General features: G+C 46.9%; 1 protein-coding gene across 6 annotated transcripts in view; it reads right to left on the bottom strand.

Annotated features, from left to right (window-relative positions):
• Positions 1 to 16151, bottom strand: part of CFAP300 (cilia and flagella associated protein 300) — a 31516-nt gene extending 15365 nt beyond the window's left edge. For 2 of the 6 annotated variants that reach the window (XR_007189617.2, XM_044386711.3), the window contains exons 1-4: positions 15932 to 16151; positions 15085 to 15253; positions 8607 to 8682; positions 3254 to 3420 (exon numbers count right to left, since the gene is read on the bottom strand). Coding sequence is in view for 4 of the 6 variants with exons in the window: in XM_044386711.3 (XP_044242646.1) it covers positions 3254 to 3420; positions 8607 to 8682; positions 15085 to 15253; positions 15932 to 16041 (522 nt within the window). In the remaining 2 variants the exon portion in view is untranslated. The remainder of the gene's footprint in view (positions 1 to 3253; positions 3421 to 8606; positions 8683 to 15084; positions 15254 to 15931) is intronic. The other 4 variants (XR_007189618.2, XM_048217340.2, XM_044386709.3 and 1 more) reach the window with 3 other exon arrangements.
• Positions 16152 to 19384: the final 3233 nt, after the last annotated feature.

Here is a 19384-nt window from a genome sequence, read left to right as displayed (position 1 = left end):
TACTGCAATCTTAGCATGGAGTCACCTGAAATCTGGGCAAACAAGGAGCTGTAAAAAGGTGGAGAAACCTCTCCATCCCATAAGGCCTACAACCTTTGCTTCAATCTGGAGGCCACCCCAAGGGTGGTGTCCTAATCCCCCCGAGCGTGTGCATGGCCTCCCTGCCCCGCTCACTCCACTGTGGACTCTTCAGGCCTCTTCTTCCTACACACCACCAGTCCACACCGACTCTTGCTCTCTGGAGACCCTGCCAGCTCCTTCAGAGAACAGTGGGACTGGGTCTGATGTGGGCGATTTTCTCATCTTATGGGGCATTACACACAACGGACTAGTTTGTTGGCCGCGGCAGCTACGAACAAGGGGATGAGTGTACGCTGTAACATACGTTTCTTTTACCCAATTGTCCACATTCTGATCTCAAATGAATGTTCATCACAAGGTCACCAGACAGGAGGCATTTAAAAAACAATCAATTCTGGGGCACCTGGGTGGCTCAGTTGTTAAGCCTCTGCCTTCGGCTCAGGGCGTGATCCCGGCGTTCTGGGATCGAGCCCCACATCAGGCTCCTCTGCTGGGAGCCTGCTTCTTCCTCTCCCATTCCCCCTGCTTCTGTTCCCTCTCTCGCTGGCTGTCTCTCTCTGGCTCAAATAAATAAATAAAATCTTAAAAAAAAAAAAAAAAACAATCAATTCTGTGGTGTTGTCCCTGTGCAGGTGACGCAGTTCGTGAAAGCTAAAGTTCCACACAGGAGAAGACAGGTCCCGGGACCCGGACGCGCCACCTGCCCTGTGGCCCGCGGCCCCCTCCCTCCCTGGGAGGAAATGATGTGAGTTTGCAGCTACCTAAAGATCTGGCTTAACGTTAAGAGCGACTAAAGCTCTCAGGAATGACAAATTAACACATTCCTTGCGTGAGCACTCTTGTTACTGAACTGATTAGGCCGTGCAATTTCAAGATTACAGGAATGTGAGTATTTTGGGAATAAAGGTGAAAACAGTACGCATGTCTGGCTGCTCTCCCTCTCCACCCACAGCAGAGCCCGGCAGCGTCAGGGCCCTTGGAGAGCAGGTATGAGATGGTCAATGCGTCAGGCTGTAGGTTGCGATCAGCCCTACGGGACTCTGTGCCGCTGCACGGCTCGGGCTCACGCTGGAGGGCATTCACTCATTTTTTCAGCCAGAGAGCAACCAAGTTAAACCTTCCCTGTTGTCACAGAGTGGCAAAGAACACAAGAGCAAAACAGAGAGGCAACACGTAGGAAAACAGACACCCAGCACTTCCTGAACACAAGGGCTGCTCCTGGAAATAACCAAGACAGATCTGCAGAGCCGAGAAGGCACACCCGCCCCTGGAAGGTCAGCTGGCGAGCTCTCTGAAGCCAGGGACAAGGGCCTCGAGACCAAGGGGCACGTGTGCGGGCAGAGAGCAGTGACGAGACAAGAGCTGGCATCAGCAGCGCCCAAAAGAAGGAGCGCCAGACGAGACTAGCGATGAGATCTAAAGGTGAACTTCCCGTCCTTGCTAAAGAAGAGTAAGTGATGCCGGATTCTCACTGTGCAGTAGCCGCACCGTCTTCTGTTACACGTAATACACTTCACTACAGAGCAACGATACGGTCTCTCCAATTGTGTGTGCGTTTACTCTCAATGACTTAACTGTATTTTCTTGAACTAAGAGTTCTAGGTGTTCCACTAGTGTAGATGAACACACACTGGCTGGATACCTCCTGGTCCCCAACACACACAACTCCTGTGTGCAGAGCGCGTAGCAGTGACTTCCCTAGGTCATGCCCATCTAGATTTGCAAGAAATTAGACTTTGACTTCCATTCCCTCTTAGGGTAGAATAATGTGAGTAATTAATAGTAGTCATTAGTATTCCTGGAGCCTTACTGAGTGCCAGGCATTGAGCTACATAATTCTTACATCATCCCTACTTTACAGATGAAGAGAGAGGTCAAGTATCACAGTTATTAAATGGCAGAGCCTGGATTTGAACCTGTGTCTATTTGATACCAAAGCCCTAAATTCTGGGGCGCCTGGGTGGCTCAGTCGGTTAACCGGCAGGTCATGATTCCTGCTCAGTGGGGTGCCTGCTTCTCCCCCTCCCTCAGGTCCCCCTCCCCCTGCTTGTGCTCTCTCTCAAATAAACCAATAAAACCTTTTAAAAAAAGAAGCCCTAATTTGTACCCACTTTGTAAATAGTCTTTCTTCATAATTAAAACAATGATAATAAATTTCATTTTATAACATTTCATACTTTTTAAAAAGTGCATTTAAATGCTTTCTCAACTCATCTCAACAATTTCAGAAAAAAGGCAGAATGGGCATTTTTATTATTATTGTTTTATTTATTTAAGTAATCTCTATACCCAACGTGGGGCTCAAACTCATGACTCTGAGATCAAGAGTCACAGGCTCTTCTCATTGAGCCAGCCAGGCACCCCAAATGGGGCATTTTTAATAAGATTTATTTATGGCGGGGGGGGGGGAGAGGCAGAGGGAGAGGGAGAGAGAATCCCAAGCAGACTTTGCACCAAGCATGGAGCCCAACATGGGGCTCAACCTCACGACCTGAGCTGAAACCAAGAGTCAGATGCTTAACTGACTGAACCACCCAGGTGCCCTGCCTACCCCCCCCCAGGCATTTTAATCTCTATATTGTACAGATAAGATCTTGGGGCTCTAGGTATTGAGTGATTTGCCTCAAGTTATTATCTTAAAAATAAAACTCAGGAATTAGGTAAATAATCTAGGTCTTCTGATTGAAGTTCAATACACCTCTTGCTAGAACCACAACAAGTTAATCAAATGGCTTTTTTGATCTCAGCAGTGAGATAAGAGGATTTTTACTACAGGGATGTTTTTATATATTCGTTGGATACGTTCAGAGCCCCATACTGAGGACAAACAGCCATCAGCTGAGCAGGTGAGGCTTTCTCTGCTCCAGCACCACTGATGTTCTGGGTCAGAGAACTCCGCGGTGGGGGCAGGGCTGCACATGGTAGGGTGCTTGGTGGCACCTCTGGCCTCGACGCATTAACGTCAGTTGCGTCTGGTTGAAAACTGAAGTATACAACTAAGTTGATAGGAAAAGTCCCACCCAAGGAAAAAATCTACCAATGTAATGACTATTGCTGATCATTATTCATTGATAAGAGGTATTTTATATATTTTAGGCTGGCAAAAGTTTTTGACATTAAGCATTTCCTGAAATAAAAATTTATTAGTGAAATTTTAAAAATCTGTACTTACTTTTCGTAACTCATCAGAAATAGGAAAGGGATCACAAAAAGAATCTAAACATTTAACGATATGTCCATTGTCTCGTACGATATCTTCATCATACAACCGATTAAAAAATGACATTGAAAGCTGTGTACAAGGAACATTTATAGCTTCAATTTTTTTCACTTCAGTTCCTGAAAAAAAATTATTTTACAGATATAAAAATTAACTTAGTATTCTCAATTGTTTCTAAAATAAATACCACCATGCAGAGATTCTAAGTAGCCAAATATGACATATATCAAAGGACACATTGGTTTAGGGACTTTATTATAAAGTTCTTACTTTGCAGTTTGTTCATTTTTATTAATCATTAAAAGTCTGGAACAAAATTTCACTATTTCAGGCCTAGATGAGGGATATGTAAATTAGAAAATGCTTGAAAATGAGATACATGTTTTATGTAGGTGTTCTGACCTCAGTTTTAATCCATATGTTAGAAGTGCCTATAAAAGCATAGGAACGTTTTGCAAAATGATTTTGGATTTGTATTATGTTCAATGCCTTATAATTCATATTTCAAAAACTTTAATTAATGTAAGTAATGGGTGTTTCTAAAGCCCTGAGGATGTCTTGAAAATTTTTCTCCGCATTTAAAAATTTCTCCCTTGTGATCTCATTTACAGCGTTTATTACGAAAAACAGCTTTTCCAAGTCAAGGTAAGTTTCAAGCCTGGCCCCAATCATGTCACAAGTCTGGAATCAGAGAAACTTGTAACCACGGTGCTCTTTCTGTTTTCCTCTTGTACCTCTACCCCCCGCCCCCCACCCCACCCCCACACTTCACACCTTCCCGCACCCCAAACTGATTTCCTCAATGTGTCCTTTGGGAGTGGATTTTCCATTATGAGAAGTTCTTCTAAATTACAGAAAGGCACAAGGATTAAAATGAGCATTTTTATTATTTCGTCGAAGAATCACTCAATTTCTCTTTTATGCGCCCTCATACACACATGCGCACACACACACACTCTCAGATATAAGGGAGCGGTGTTCTTTCTTGTGAGTTCTCCCTAGAACAGCATACCCAGATGGGGGAGCCCTTGCTCCTCCCTCTCCCTGATACATCTGCTTCATCTCTGACTCCAGATGTAGCCTGAGCTTGAGAAGAGTAACACTGGTGATTATTTGCACTTCCTCCTCCTGGCTGTCCACCCAGTCTGGCTAGGACCTGCTGCTCTTCTTCTGGTCCTGCGCTGGACTTCTGTGGAGGCACGATGGTGTCTGGAGACAGGAACTGGGTCTCGACAGCACAGCGTAGATCCAGACAGTCTTCGAAGATGGGCTGGTTGCCACCGGAGTTGGAGGGACTGATATTGGGCAACATGCCCTGTTAATAAATCTACCCTAGCTCTGATGCGGGGAGTGGCAGCAGGGTTTGGATGGTGAGAAAAGGTAATTAAATTCAAAACACTTCATCGGAGGCACGGAAATAGCATTTGCTATGGACTGAATTATGTCCCTCCAAAATTAATATATTGAAGTCTAACCCCCAAATGTAATGGTATTTTGAGATGGGGGCTTTGGGTCGGGTCAGGACTTCATCAGATGAATTTTGAAGGGATACAATTCAGCCCCTAGCATTCTACCTCTGCCCCTCCACCCAGTTCATGTCCTTCTCACATGCAAAATAAACTTACCCTATCCTAACAGTCCCCAAAGTCTAACCTCATTCTAGCATCAACCCTGAAGTCTAGAGTCCAAAGTCTCACCTACATATTACCTCAATCAGATATGGGTGAGACTGGAGGTTCAATTCATCCTGGGGCAAAATTCCTCTCTCACTATGAACCTGTGAAACCAGACAAGTTACATGCTTCCAAAATACAATGGGGAGACAAGGAATCGACATTTCCATTCCAAAAGGGGGAAGCAGAAAAAAAGGGGTGATGGTCCCAATCAAGCCTGAAACCTGGCAAGGCAAATTTCACGAGATTTTAAGCCTCAAGAATAATCCGTTTTGGTTCAATGTTCTGCCTTCCCCACCCACTGGGGACGGTGGCCCAGCCTCTGAGGTGCTCCCCCTCTGTGCGTTCCTGAAACCGAGGGGCGGCCCTGAGGATCCAAAAGTTGCCTTTCAGTCCTTCTCTGCTCCTGAAGCATGGCTGTGTCTGTAGCCAAATGGCTCTCTGGTCTGGTCCTGTAGGATCTACGAAGTCTGTCCCCTGTAGTTCAAACTGGGCACAATTCCACCTCCATCCGGGCTTCTGTTGAAGTGCCTGGGTGAGGCCGAGTTACGTGCATTCTCTCATATCACACAGCTGTTCAGCCACATTTGTTCTCTTCAGACTAATCTTTCTCATTTGTTTTTGTTTGTTTGTTTTTTACAATATGATAAGGCTGAGAATATTCCAAATCTTCAAGCTCTGGTTCCTCCCTAACAATTCCTGCTTTAATCCATCTCTTTCCTTTCTTACTTTATTACAAACATCCGGGAAGAACCTGGCGGCTCCTGCAACACTGGGTTTAGATCTCTCTCAGCTAAACATACAATTTTATCACTTGCAAATTCTACCTTCCACAAAACACTACACCATCATTCAGCCAAGTCTCTGCCATTTTATGGACTGTTCTTCCTCCCGTTTCTGACAACAAGGTCCTTATTTCTGTATGAGACCTCCCTAGAATCAAGCTTCCCATCCATAGATCTGGGCTAGGATGCACCTCAAAACCCTCCCAGCCGATACCCATAGCGCAGTTTCAAAGCCACCTCCCCCTCTCTAGGTGTGTTACAGACACGCGCTGCTGCTCGGTGCCACAATCTGGACTAGTCTGCTTAAGCTGCTATCACAAAAACCAGAGACTGGCTGCTGTAAACGAGAGCCGCGGATTTCTCACCATTCGGCAGGCTGGGAAGTCCGAGATCGTGGCCCAGTGGACCTGGTTCCTGGTGACGCCCTTCCTGACTCGCACATGGCTGGGAGCTCTGCTCTCTCTCTTGTTCTAAGAGCACTAACCCTGTCCTGAGGGCCCCTCACGATGTCATCAAAACTTAATTATCTCCCAAAGACCTCATCTCCAGATACTATAATGTTGCAGGTTAAAGCTTCAACATAAGAATTTTGGGGGGACATAATTCAGTCCATAGCACATGCTACCAGTTACGTAGAAATACGGTCAAATTATGTCTCCAGCATTTACAAGATACGTAGTGCATTGCTAGGATCACAAAGTTAAGAATGTATTTTCCCCCATGATACTAGCATTAAAATACACAGGTGTTCCCTATTTATTTGCTGTCCACATTGGTGCTTTTCTGACTGTACTTGTTTTAATGCTAAAATGGCAGAGGCAGGATAGTGGAGACGTCAGGGTCTTGAAGTCCGGAGCCTGGATTTGAATCTCAACTCTGCTGAACCCGGCCAGCTGTCAAATGGTGCCAAAGACATAGCTCATGAAGCTGACTCTTCGTCTGTGAAATAGGGACCACACTAACACCTCTTGGAGTTACTTCGGGAATTAAAGGACGTAATGACTAGAATGCTCTTAAGTGAGCACAGACGACGCATCCGTTCTACGTCCACCAGCAAAGAGCACAGCATGTCCGTGTGCAGAGGGCCGTGGCTGCTGGCGGAGGGGACACAGCGGCCCCAACAGCGGCAGGCCAGGCACTAAAGCCGGCAGGGACCGAGCTGCCGTCATCGCACTCTTCAAAACGGTTCACCTGCTAGAAGAATGTCTGCTCGCTCAGGTTTAAAAGGTGTTTATTTGCTTATAAAGGCCCACAGAGGGAAAAAGAGGGAGGACAGTTGATAATTCAGAGAAAGAAAAGCTGGCAGGAAAAAAAAAAGAGCTAGTGGGAGAACACTTGCAAACCACTGGAGACTTCTGCCTGGGAAATGGCGCTAATCTCCTGCCAACTTGTCAGAGGACTTCTAACTGACTCTGTCAGGCGCATGTGGAATTCCAGAGCCTCTCTCTTTGCAATGCCTTTTGTAAACACCAGCACAAAAGTCAGGACTGTTTTACTGTTTTGTGAAGTGTGTACCAATAGAGGGGAAGGTTGACTTTTTTTAACGAACCTTCTTTTTGTAAAACCTTCTTTTTGTAAACGAATTGACTGAAGTTACTGTAAACACGTTTTACACACACTGCGGTATGTATGCGCCTCTGATGATTTCCTCTTGATGACTCTGAACCAGTGGCACATTTGCTCAGATAGTTTAACTCCGTAAGTACTCTTAAGATCACACCGTACCAGCTTTTTCCTTTATAAATTATGCAGTGGTCTTTAGCCAAAAGCAATAAAATGTGACCTATTAATTCTAACATCATGAACTGTTTGTAATCTTGTTCTTGACTAATACTTTAAGCAAAGTAATTTTTGTGTAAGACTACTAGAATTCCATGAACATGCAATGTACGAATTTACCAAAACAACCCCATCTCATTTAAAATCCACTTACATTTCTCTTGAGCACAAATCCACATTACTAACCAGATTTTCCTCCTAAAAGGAAGAACGATTTGTTCTCTTGTTAAAACACCTCAATCTAAAAATTGAAGTACAGTGTTCATGTTTTTGTTTTCAAAACAGCATTCTCTATTAACTCTGGTTTATTCCTTGACCTGAGAGTTACTTAAGAGATTTGAGTGTTATTAAGTGTTTGGGTAATTTTTTTAAAATTAATTAATTTTGGGGAGGGCAGAGGCAGAGGGAAAGAGAGAATCCTCAAACAGACTCCTCGCTGAGCACAGAGCCCAACAACCACAATGACGCGGGGCTCAATCCCTGGACCCTGAGATCATGACCTGAGCCAAAATCTAGAGTTGGACCCTCAACCCACTGAGCTGCCCAGGCACCCTGGGTGATTTTCCTTAAAGATATCTATGTTTCAAGGTACCATGAAATTATGATGTATATAAGGTTCTCTTTGTAAGAATGTAAGACTCTCTCCCGTGGTCTTATGTATTACTTTAGGAATGCTCTGTGGCAGTGGCTCCCTCAGTCAGAAATCCAGGGCCCCATCCCCACTGACTGGGCCCCGGAATCCTCCCATCAGTGGACTCTTCCGTGACGCTCCCTCCTCTTGCTCGTACACTACTGCTCTGTTTTTACCCATGTCAGCCAGTTTCTGCAGTTTCCCTCACCGTTCCCTGCATCTAGTGGCGTCCACGGAAGGGGCACAAGAAGTACTTCCCCAGTGAAGGCAAAGAGAGAACGAGCGCTCTTGTGCGCCAAGCCAGGACAGGACCCTGATGTGATCAAACCAGCCAGTCATTGCTCACAATGTGGATGTGAATAATGAAAATTCCTGAGCAAAATTTTGTCACAATAATAAAACAGTCATCTGAAAAGATGACAGGAAATTTTATTTACCTAATGTAATCCACTGTCCAGAAGAATCAGAAAGTAACTTCAAATTGGGAATAACATTTGGGTCTTTGAAGAAAGCCTAAAATACAAATTTGAGGGGAGCCAGTTAGATATTTTATTATAAACAGCAGTCAGAATTAACTTCTAAAATAACTGTAATAAAATCTCATTTAACTCAAATTGGGGAAGGAGGACAATTTTAAATGGGTAAAATGTCTAATAAATGTTTTATAAAGAGATGAAGTTTTGTTAACTTCAAGTTGTTACCCTCAAATATGAACAAAACTGTATATCCAAGTACGGATATCTTCGGGACTTAATAAATAGAAATTCAAGATTTCCGGTGAAAAGTAGGAGGTTTTATATTTGAAAATTTTGATTTTCTTCAATCTTCAATCTTGCTTTCCCAAGTAATTGTTTTAGTAATCGCCACTCCCCCCACCCCACCCCCCCAACTAGAGCTAAAAATCTGAAAGTCATCAGCAACTGAGCTCTACCCAAGAGCCACATAGAAAAGTGACATATTTGACCTTCACCAGACCATTGCTGCTTCTGCCTGGTCACACTGAGCCTCTTTACTTTCCTTGAATGGGATGTCCCCTCCCTTCTCACAGACTTTAAACTTCCTGATTTCTCCACCTTAAAAAAGAGACTTCTTTAGTGTCCTGCTGGAACCAGTTCAGGACAGCCTGACAGCTAAACTCTCAGGAATCTTTGTTCGCTGGTTTTTATTTTATTTTTTATTTTTTTATTTTAATTTTTTTTAAAGATTTTATTTATTTATGTGACACAGAGACAGCCAGTGAGAGAGGGAACACAGCAGGGGGAGTGGGAGAGGAAGAAGCAGGCTCCCAGCAGAGGAGCCCAATGTGGGACTCCATCCTGGAACACCAGGATCACGCCCTGAGCCCAAGGCAGCCGCCTAACGACTGCGCTACCCAGGCGCCCCTGTTCGCTGGTTTTTAAACTACGGGCCTTGTAGGTCAGGTCGCAGATTTTGATCTTGATCTAATGCTGGTTTAGACGAATGAGCATTGTGATCTAAAGGCAGTAGGAAGACACTACAGAGATTCAAGCAAGGAAAGATGGGACTAGTTCTGTGTTTACAGTTCGTTCTGGCAGCAGTGTGCAGAATGGACTGAGCTGCTAGTAAGAGAACAGTGTGGAGGGAAGGTACCACAGAAATCCAGAAAGATGTGATGCTCACATGAGTCAAGAGGACAGCAAGGGGGGAGGTAGAGAAGTGAATGGATCCAGTGACTATTTAGGAGGAGGGGACAAAGAGGGGAAGAGGAACCACAGATGACCCCTAGAATTTTTGCATGAATGTCATTTGCAGGCTGAGAAACGGAAAAGTGAAGAGGACTAGGTATGCAGGGTGAAGATTAATACAATAGGTATCTGTGAATGCCCACATTATGCAAGGCAAAAACTCCTCTTTCCGTGGTGTTTACATTCTATTGGTGGGGGAATAAAGGTAAACACTTCAAAGGTATCCTATGTGCCCAATTACAAAAAAATAACTTTTCCCCAAAACTATTCCTCAGGAAAAAAAGAAAGTTGCCTTATAACTTTATAAAGTCTTCCAAGCTAAAGAGGGTTTGTTCAATTATCTTAAATTGCATAATATACATTTTGAAAAGAAACATAAACTGGAATTAACCTGGTTTAATACTGATTAAACGTGGAATTAATACTGGTTTCGAATGCTTTTTAGATGTCTTCTGCAAAAATCAGTAAAAGGGAATTTTAATTCAGATTTAGTAATTATTCCTGGGGGGAAAGAATATCAACTCATTTTTTTTTTTAGTATCGACTTATAATTGAATTTTATAGGCCATTATAAATGGAAGTAGTCTAAGTGACCTGCAGTGAACTGACCCGGAGTCAATGGAAATGTCTTCATAAGGCCCCTCAAAACAAGCAACATGATAGCTGTTATGTTGTTGGGGCTAATTATACACCTATAGAATAAAAACAAAAACAAAAGCACCAAAAAGCCCTCCCCTGATATATGCAAATGGTATTTTGGGTTTGTTACAGAATTTCCAGGGAGGCATTAGAATGGACTACCTCAACTTTAGGGAAGCTGATGCGCTTTGGAAATACAGGAGATGATTCACAAACAAGTCACACTGATAACAGACACTGATGTCAAAGTGCATGTAAAGATTAGAATAAACTTGTTTCATAAGATGTGAGAGTGGGAAAAGTATTTCTAAATTATTCTTTTATATAACATAGAATTTTCAATGTATTTCTATTTTATGCCGCACACAGGGAATAGAAGTAGATATTTAACTCTATCGTGTATCTGGCAAATTGCTGGGTTCTGATCCAATATCCGTTCCCTTCGTCCTTAAGGAATCCAGTTTTATTTCGGATAGCAACGTGCTCAGCTCAAAGCCTGCCCTCCTTGTTCCTGTGGTGTGAGGCCATGGAGTGTGAGAAGTGTGCTGCAGACCTGGGGAAAGCTCTAGAACTGGCTTCCCTGCACTTTATATGAGAGTCCCCTCCTTACCCTCCATCCCATGGGGAGGATGTCCACACCATACACCGTGCTCAGAGCTCTCTCAAGACTCAAAGCAAGATCTTAGACTCAACAATTCAGGAGATTGCCACTTGGATGCACTTCAAGTTTAGAATGCCTGAAACCGAGCTCATTTTCCTTGTTTATTCTTTTGCATTTTTTGTGGCTTTAATGGCATCATCTACCACTCCGGTCAACCCAATCAGAAACTTGCTCATTCTACACGTCCCTCTCTGCCTTATCCTCAATATCCTATCAGTTCCTGAGTACTGCCTTTCTCCGAAGCATCTCTCCAGGCCATCCCGGTGGCTGCTGTCGTAATTCAGGGTGTCCTCTACCCCCTGCAGGACAAGTTTCCAGCCTGGTCTCACTGCCACCAGACTCAGTCCTAACAATCTACCCTCCACGCTTCTGCTAAGGTGACCTCAGTATTGTAAACGTTACTGGCTTCCGGAAAACCTCTCAGCGACTCCTCATTAGCCAGATAAAGCCCGAAATCCTCTGCATGGCACAAAAGGTCTAAAATACCCTCCCCGCCAAAGGTTGTCCATCTAACAAACTCCTACCTATCTTTCAGGGCCACCCTCAAATAAGATTGTCTTTTGTAAACCCTCCTCTGATCACCTCAATCAAAACGAAAAGAAAACCAAGACTTCTCTCTCTTCTGTGCCACCAACAGTGGGCTGCACATCCGGCCTGTTTCACCTGACTCCTCGCTCTGCAGCGCCAGCTTTGGACTATTTCCCTCTTTCACTGTGTCTTGTTCATCTGCACAGATCTAGAGACTACAAAAATGCTTCCGGAGGGAATGATTCCTTCCTTCCATCTATTTACTCTCTCGCAAATGAACTTTGGGAACATAATTTGTTTTTAAAATTGAAAGGGAGGGGCGCCTGGGTGGCTCAGTTGTTAAGCGTCTGCCTTCAGCTCAGGTCATGGTCCCAGGGTCCTGGGATTGAGCCCCACATCGGGCTCCTTGCTCCGCTGGGAGCCTGCCTCTTCCTCTCCCACTCCCCCTGCTTTTGTTCCCACTCTTGCTGGCTGTCTCCGTCAAATAAATAAAATCTTAAAAAAAAAAAAAGATTAAAAATAAAATAAAATTGAAAGGGAAAAATTTAAATCTGGAATTCTAGTTTTAAGCAATATCCTTTGTTCAGTTACAAATGTTTGTAGGAGAAATGACATGGAGGGGCGCCTGGGTGGCACAGAGGTTAAGCGTCTGCCTTCGGCTCAGGGCGTGATCCCGGCGTTACAGGATCGAGCCCCACATCAGGCTCCTCTGCTGTGAGCCTGCTTCTTCCTCTCCCACTCCCCCTGCTTGTGTTCCCTCTCTCGCTGGCTATCTCTCTCTCTGTTAAAAAAAAAAAAAAAAAAAAAAAAAATCTTAAAAAAAAAAAAAAAAAGAAATGACATGGAAGTTTGTGTCAAAAGGCCCCTGGGTCTTACCATTTGCTGGGCATTCTTGCACAAGTTATTTAACCATTTTGAGCCTCCATGTCCTAAGCTGTAAAATGGGGGTCAAAACACCAAATTTACCAGATTGTTGTAAAGATCAGTGACAAATGTCTAAGAAGGGCTGAAAGCTCAATCTGGCACTCAAGAGTCACTACTGATATAGAAAAACACTTTGTGGGCATCTGGGGGGCTCAGTCGGTTAGGCATCTGCCTTCAGCTCAGGTCATGATCTTGGGGTCCTGGGATTGAGCCCCATGTTGGGCTCCCTGCTCAGCAGAGATCCTGCTTCTCCCTCTGTTGCTGCCCCATATTTGTGCTGCGCTCTCCCGTTCTCTCAAATAAGTGAAATCTTAAAAAAAAAAAAAACCACTGTGTAAAGTAGCACACAAACATTAATAACAATAACACTACTTATTACGAGGCAAGCATTTTGCTGAATATTATTTCCTTTAATCTTTTTTTTTAAGGTTTGATTTTAAGTCGTCTCTACACCCAGCATGGGGCTTGAACTCACAACCCCAATATCAAGAGTGGCACGTTCTACCGATTGAGCCAGCCAGGTGCCCCAATTTCCTTTACTCTTCTTAACAATCCATCCGCTACTCAGTATTATTTTCATATTCAAAAATGCTTATGTGCCGAGCACTGTGATCATTTTGCAGAAGAGTAAACTGAAGGTGAGGAGGCGGTGACGAGTCGTGCCCAGTGTCAAAGAGCTCAGGGGTGGCAGTGGTGGAATTTGACAGACAGCTGGAGGCCAAATCAGGGGAGGACCCAGGTTTTGTCGGCCCTAAGCTCATACAATTTTAGGAACTCTCAGAATACAGAGATGTCTATCTTAGAAAATATTCAAAACCACAGGATTATGGGAACATACTGCTAGATCCTCAGGGTTCCTTGGAAGCACCTTCTGCAAGTGAGGTGCTTGGCCAGCGAGGAGTCCCGAGGACTCCTTAGCTTCAGAGTGGATCCCCTCCTGGGCCACAGTCTGAGCCATGAAGCTCTCTGGCCTCCAAATCAGTTTCGTGGGTAAAAATGTTTCTATAAGTACATTTCTTTGAACTGAATATATGGGAATATTTATAAATAAACATGGGAATCTTGAAATTTAGAAAAAAGTGGCCTGGTATTGTGCTTTATGGATAAATCTCGAATCTTGAAGAATTCTCTGTCTGTTGAACAGCCCAAATTTATTTTATGCCCTCCTCCATGAGATTTTTCCTGACACCAATGTCCCTCCACCAGCTGATGTTTCTGGGCCTAAGGCAGCTTGTACCCTCCATGGTAGCATTTATTTTATTGTGTTGCAGAGAAGTTTTTGCATTTCTAGCTTCCATGCCTTGCAAGCTGGGATAAGGGCTCTTCCTCTTTTCAACATCCTCCAGCAGGGAAATAGTAAGTATTTGACAAATATTTATTGAATAGATGATTTATATGAAAAATTCTGTAGCACTTTAACTCAGTGAATTAAAATCCTGATTAAAAAAATCTCGATCAATTTGAAAGCCAATGCTGGTATGAATGAAAAATCTAACCACGATAATTTAGATGTCATGTGGTCCTAATAGCATTGTATTATTATTACAACACTATCTTCAGGAAAGGGAAAGACACTGGACCAACTTACCCTCTATCAATGGTTGAGAAGTGCCCGTCCCCCCCACGCCCAATTTCTGTCCTTCCTGGTGCCTCAGAAAGAGGTTGTACTTATTTGGAAAGAGGTTACACTTGGGCAAGGTGGTCCTTCCTCCCGTGGCCAGTGCTGCACAAAGTGCAGAGGGGCCCGGCACCTGGGGGACCGCAGGGAGCCGGAGGAGGGCTGGAGGAGGATGGCTCCTGCTGACGGCTGGATCCCGCACCTGCTGGACAAGTGGCTCCTATGCGCGCTCTGCGGCTGTCACCCAGCAGTGGTGGACCGCAGGCCCCCCTCCTCCCCACACGCAACCCTGTGCGGGAGACAAGGCGCTGTCGGTGCCCTGCTGTGTGCACACCCGCAGTTCCCCGCGCACTGCGGTCTCCCGCCCACATGCAGCCCCCCCGCACTCTCCCGTGCACCCCGCAACCCCCCACCGCACCCTCCGCCCCCCTAAGTCTCCCGCACACCCGCAGCCCCCCGCAACCTTCCGCAGCCCCCCCGCCGTGTACCCGTGGTCTCCTGCGCATCCGCAGCCCCGGCGCACGCACAGCCTCCCGCGCACCCCGCAGCCACCCGCTCCGTGCACCCGTGGTCTCCCGCTCACCCGCAGCCCCGGCGCACGCACAGCTTCCCGCGCACCCCGCAGTCCCCCGCCCCGTGCACCCGTGGTCTCCCGCACACCCGCAGCCCCCGCGCACGCACAGCTCCCAGCGCACCCGCAACCTCCCGCAGCCATCCCGTGCACCCGTGGTCTCCCGCGCACCGCGGACAGAGCACCCTTTCCCGTGTGCGTGGGGGGGTTGTCTAACGACGGCCCCGAACTCGTCCTGTGGGGCGGCTCCCCTTCCCCACGCGGTCACCTCTGCCGGCCAGCCTGGGGGGCGGAGAGTACTCCGCGGTCTCCAGCCGGGGTCCGGCCGCCCGGCGCCCCCTACCCTCACACCAACCATGACGAAGTCGTCCTTGCGGTACGCCTGGAACGTCTGGTCGAAGCCGAACGCCTGTGCCGCGACTCTGCCCAACATGGACCTGCGGGGGGAGGGGGCGATCAGCGCGGGCGCGGGGCGGAGTGGGACCAGCGTGGAGCGGGGGGAAGGGGGAGGGGTCAGCGCGGGGCGCGAGGGGAGGGATCAGGGCGGTGTTAGCGTGAGGAGGTGGGAGGGGAGGGGTGAGCGCGGGGAGGGGAGAGCGCGGGGAGGGGAGAGCGCGGGAGGGCGGCGGTGGGAGGGGAGGGGTGAGCGCGGAGGGAGGGGCGGTAGGAGGGGAGGGGTGAGCGCGGGGAGGGGCGGTGGGAGGGGAGGGGAGGGATGAGCGCGGGGAGGGGCGGGGAGAGGGGAGGGGAGGGCTGAGCGCGGGGAGGGGCGGTGGGAGGGTACGGGTGAGCGCGGGGAGGGGCGGTGGGAGGGGAGGGATGAGCGCGGGGAGGGGCGGGGAGAGGGGAGGGGAGGGCTGAGCGCGGGGAGGGGCGGTGGGAGGGTACGGGTGAGCGCGGGGAGGGGCGGTGGGAGGGAGGGAGTGAGCGCGGGGCGGGACGAGCGCGGGGCGGGCCGGGGAGACAGGTCAGTGTGGGGCCAGCCAGCGTACCGCGCTCCCTGCACTCCCCCCTTCCCCCGCTATCTCCAGGGAGGCGGCCCTGCGCGCGGTCCGGACTCCGCCGCCCCGCCGCCGGGCTCAGGAGCTCGTCCCGCCCTGCCCTCGGCCTCTCACCACTGGCGGAGCCGGCTGGTGGTCTCCGGGGTGCTCAGACACTGGAAGGTTTTCTGAGGCAGGAATCTGAAGTAGTAGCCGCCCAAATCCCCCGGCTCCCCGGCCGCCATCGCCCGCCTCACTCAGCGGAAGTGGGCCCCGTTTCCATGGAGACGCGGAGGCCAGGCGTCAGCCCAATGCGGCAGGGGCGGGCCACGCTGATTCTCGGGCCAGGAAGTCCGGCTCGCGGCGAGGGCGGGGCGAGGCTGTGGCTGAGGGCAAGAAGTACAGGCTCTCCGCGCGCGAGGGGGCGGGGCTACGAATCCGCTCCCGCGCAGGAGGCGTCGTTCCTGGCGGGGGCGGGGCCACACGGAGGAGGTGGGGATCATGGTGGGGGCGCGGCGGGGCTAGGAGAGGTGGGGGAGGGGCCACGCTGAGGAGGCCGGGCTCACCGCGAGGGCGGGGCGAGGGTGTTGCTCAGGGCCTGCAGTCCAGGCTCGCGGCGGGGGCGGGGCCAGCAGAAGCGGCCGGGCTCCAGGCGGGGGTGGGCCCTGTGGGCGGGGCCAGGAGGAGGAGGGAGGGCCCCGCGCTCGGTCTCGGGGCACCGGGGCCCTGGGAAAGAGGGTCGTGGGAAGAAAAGTGCAGGTGGATTCTAGCTGAAATCGACTCCTAATCATAATTACTCAGCATAGGTGAATTTCCTGATCTGAAGCCTGCTATCTCAGTTTTCTGGCTAAGCGTCACGACTCACATTTCTGAAGACGTTATTCTGAATTAATTAGGTTTAGTTTGGAAGACACAGTCAGTATGACTAATTGGAAAACTATTCTCTTTTACCATTTGGCTCTTTTTTTCTTTTCCACTTACATCTGAAAGCTGAAAGATTTATTCCATACACACTCCAGTAGAGAGTCCTGGTTGATACAAATTCACGCTTATTTTTATATGTGTATATATATATATAATTTTTAGTTTTTAAAAAAGATTTTAAGAATCTCTATGCCCAACGTAGAGCTTGAACTCAGAACCGTGAGACTTATAATAAGAGTCCCATCGCTTTACCAACTGAGCCAGCCAGGCGCCCCGAAACTAATACTTGCTATTTTCTATCGAAAATTAACTTTTCTATCTACAGTTTTTGTTGTTTTGTTTCATCTAAGAGCAGTGCATCCGGTTTTTCAACTTTACCAGGGTGCGGAAGCAATACTCGCTCAGTAGAAACGATGTGGAATTTTGAGTTCTGCTTGCTCTTGGGCCCCCACGTGCCCACCAGGGCAAAGCACCCGTGAGCTCACAGCCAGGGTGTACTACCCAGCCGCCGCTGTTTCACTCTCAGAGCAGCCAGCATCCAGCAGTGTGTAGGGAGTCAACAGTTCAGTGAAAACTAGGCTCACCTGGGTGCTGTCGGACAGCCAGAGGCTAATGTAAGTGTTCTGAGCCCGCTTGAGGTGGGGCAGCCGAAGCGATGATACTCCGTGCGTTACATGTAGTAAATGCATGTTTGACTCATGGTGTCTTCAATTGAGAATGGATTTATTGGGATGGAATCCTATTATAAGCTGAGGGAGATATGCATTATTTTTCATTATTGATTACTACTCCATTGCATTACTATGCCACAGCCCATCTTTTTGGGTTTACTGTTTGAAGCTATTCTGAAAGCAGCTATGAACATTTGGGGGCATGTTTTATGATAAACTCACTCCTTGTGGAAATATACACAGCATTGGAAGAGCTCAGTCATAGAGTATAAGTAGGTCTTGTTTAACTAGATACTGCCAAAACATTTTCTAAAGTAGATCAATTTACACTCCAACCAGCTTCCATAAAATTTCTAACTGTTCTACATTCTTGCCAACACATAGTATCAGTTTTTTAAAAAAAATTAGGCTTTCTGCTGAGGTTATATTTCTTTTTTTTTTTTTAAGATTTTATTTATTCAACAGAGATAGAGACAGCCAGCGAGAGAGGGAACACAGGCAGGGGGAGTGGGAGAGGAAGAAGCAGGCTCATAGCAGAGGAGCCTGATGTGGGGCTCGATCCCATAATGCCAGGATCACGCCCTGAGCCGAAGGCAGACGCTTAACCGCTGTGCCACCCAGGCGCCCCTGAGGTTATATTTCTCATTGTGATTTTGATTTTGCGTTTCCTTGATAGTTGTTGTCAAGCAATTTTTTAATATGCATATTGGTCATTTGGATATCTTCTTTACTGAAGTGTTTTGTCCATGAAGCATTGTCCATCTTTTAAAATTTTTTTTAGAAAATATCTAGTCTGGATGTAAGTCCATTGCCAAATATATGCATTACAAATGTGTTTTTTTTGTTGTTGTTGTTGAGTAAGCTTTATGCCCAGTGTGGGGTTTAAACTCATGACCCCAAGATCGAGAGTAGCGTGGTCCACCAACTGCGCCAGCCAGGCACTCCTCACATATTTTCTTTTTTCTTTTTTTTTTTTTAAAGATTTTATTTATTTATTCGACAGAGATAGAGACAGCCAGCGAGAGAGGGAACACAAGCAGGAGGAGTGGGAGAGGAAGAAGCAGGCTCATAGCATAGGAGCCTGATGTGGGGCTCGATCCCATAACGCCAGGATCACGCCCTGAGCCGAAGGCAGACGCCCAACCGCTGTGCCACCCAGGCGCCCCACATATTTTCTTTTTTGTCTACAGCTTGCTTGTAGCTTTGAAGTTCACAAATTCTTAATTTTAATGAAGTACAATTAATTTTCTTTTTCCTACCTTTTTTTTTGCCTACACAGAATTATGGAGATAGTTTCACATTTATGTCTATGATCCATCTCAAAATATTTTTTCATCTCAAAATATTTTTTAAATCTCATTTTATTTTTTCCATATGGTTACCCAGTTGACCTAGCTCTACATATATTTTTGTGAGTTTTTGTTTAAATTCCAATGTTGTTAATATACAGTGTAGTATTAGTTTGAGGTGTACAATGTAGTGATTCAACACGTCCATACATCACCCGTGCTCATCATGACAGGTGCACTACCCCATCCCCATCACCTGTTCCCCCACCCTCCGTCCCGTCTGGTGACCATCAGTGTGTTCTCTGTAATGGAGCTAGGTTTACATGCCAATAGGACCATTCCTAACCCACTGAACCGCAATGGCATTTAGGAGCGAAGTCAGGCGACGGTGTCTGGGCTCACTTCTCTGTTCCACTCGTGCACTGGACTGTCTTCGTACCCATTCATCATTTTCTCTGTGGCCTTATGAAAAGATTTAATAGCTGGTGGTATTGGCTTCTGGCTTTGTTATTCTTTTTCTTCAGGACTGCTTAGGCTATTGCCTTCACATTTCCATATACATTTGAAATTATGTTTGTCATTTTCTGTCATTTCTGAGCACTAATTGGTCGAGAGAAGTGGGAATTTTTTTCTTTTAAAGCAGTCGAATCTCTTCAATAAAATTCTTTTTTTAAAGATTTTATTTTATTTATTTATTAGAGAGA

This window comes from Ursus arctos, unplaced genomic scaffold (assembly GCF_023065955.2).
Source record: "Ursus arctos isolate Adak ecotype North America unplaced genomic scaffold, UrsArc2.0 scaffold_22, whole genome shotgun sequence".
Lineage (NCBI taxonomy): Eukaryota > Metazoa > Chordata > Mammalia > Carnivora > Ursidae > Ursus > Ursus arctos.
This window is presented reverse-complemented; position numbering and strand designations above follow the sequence as displayed.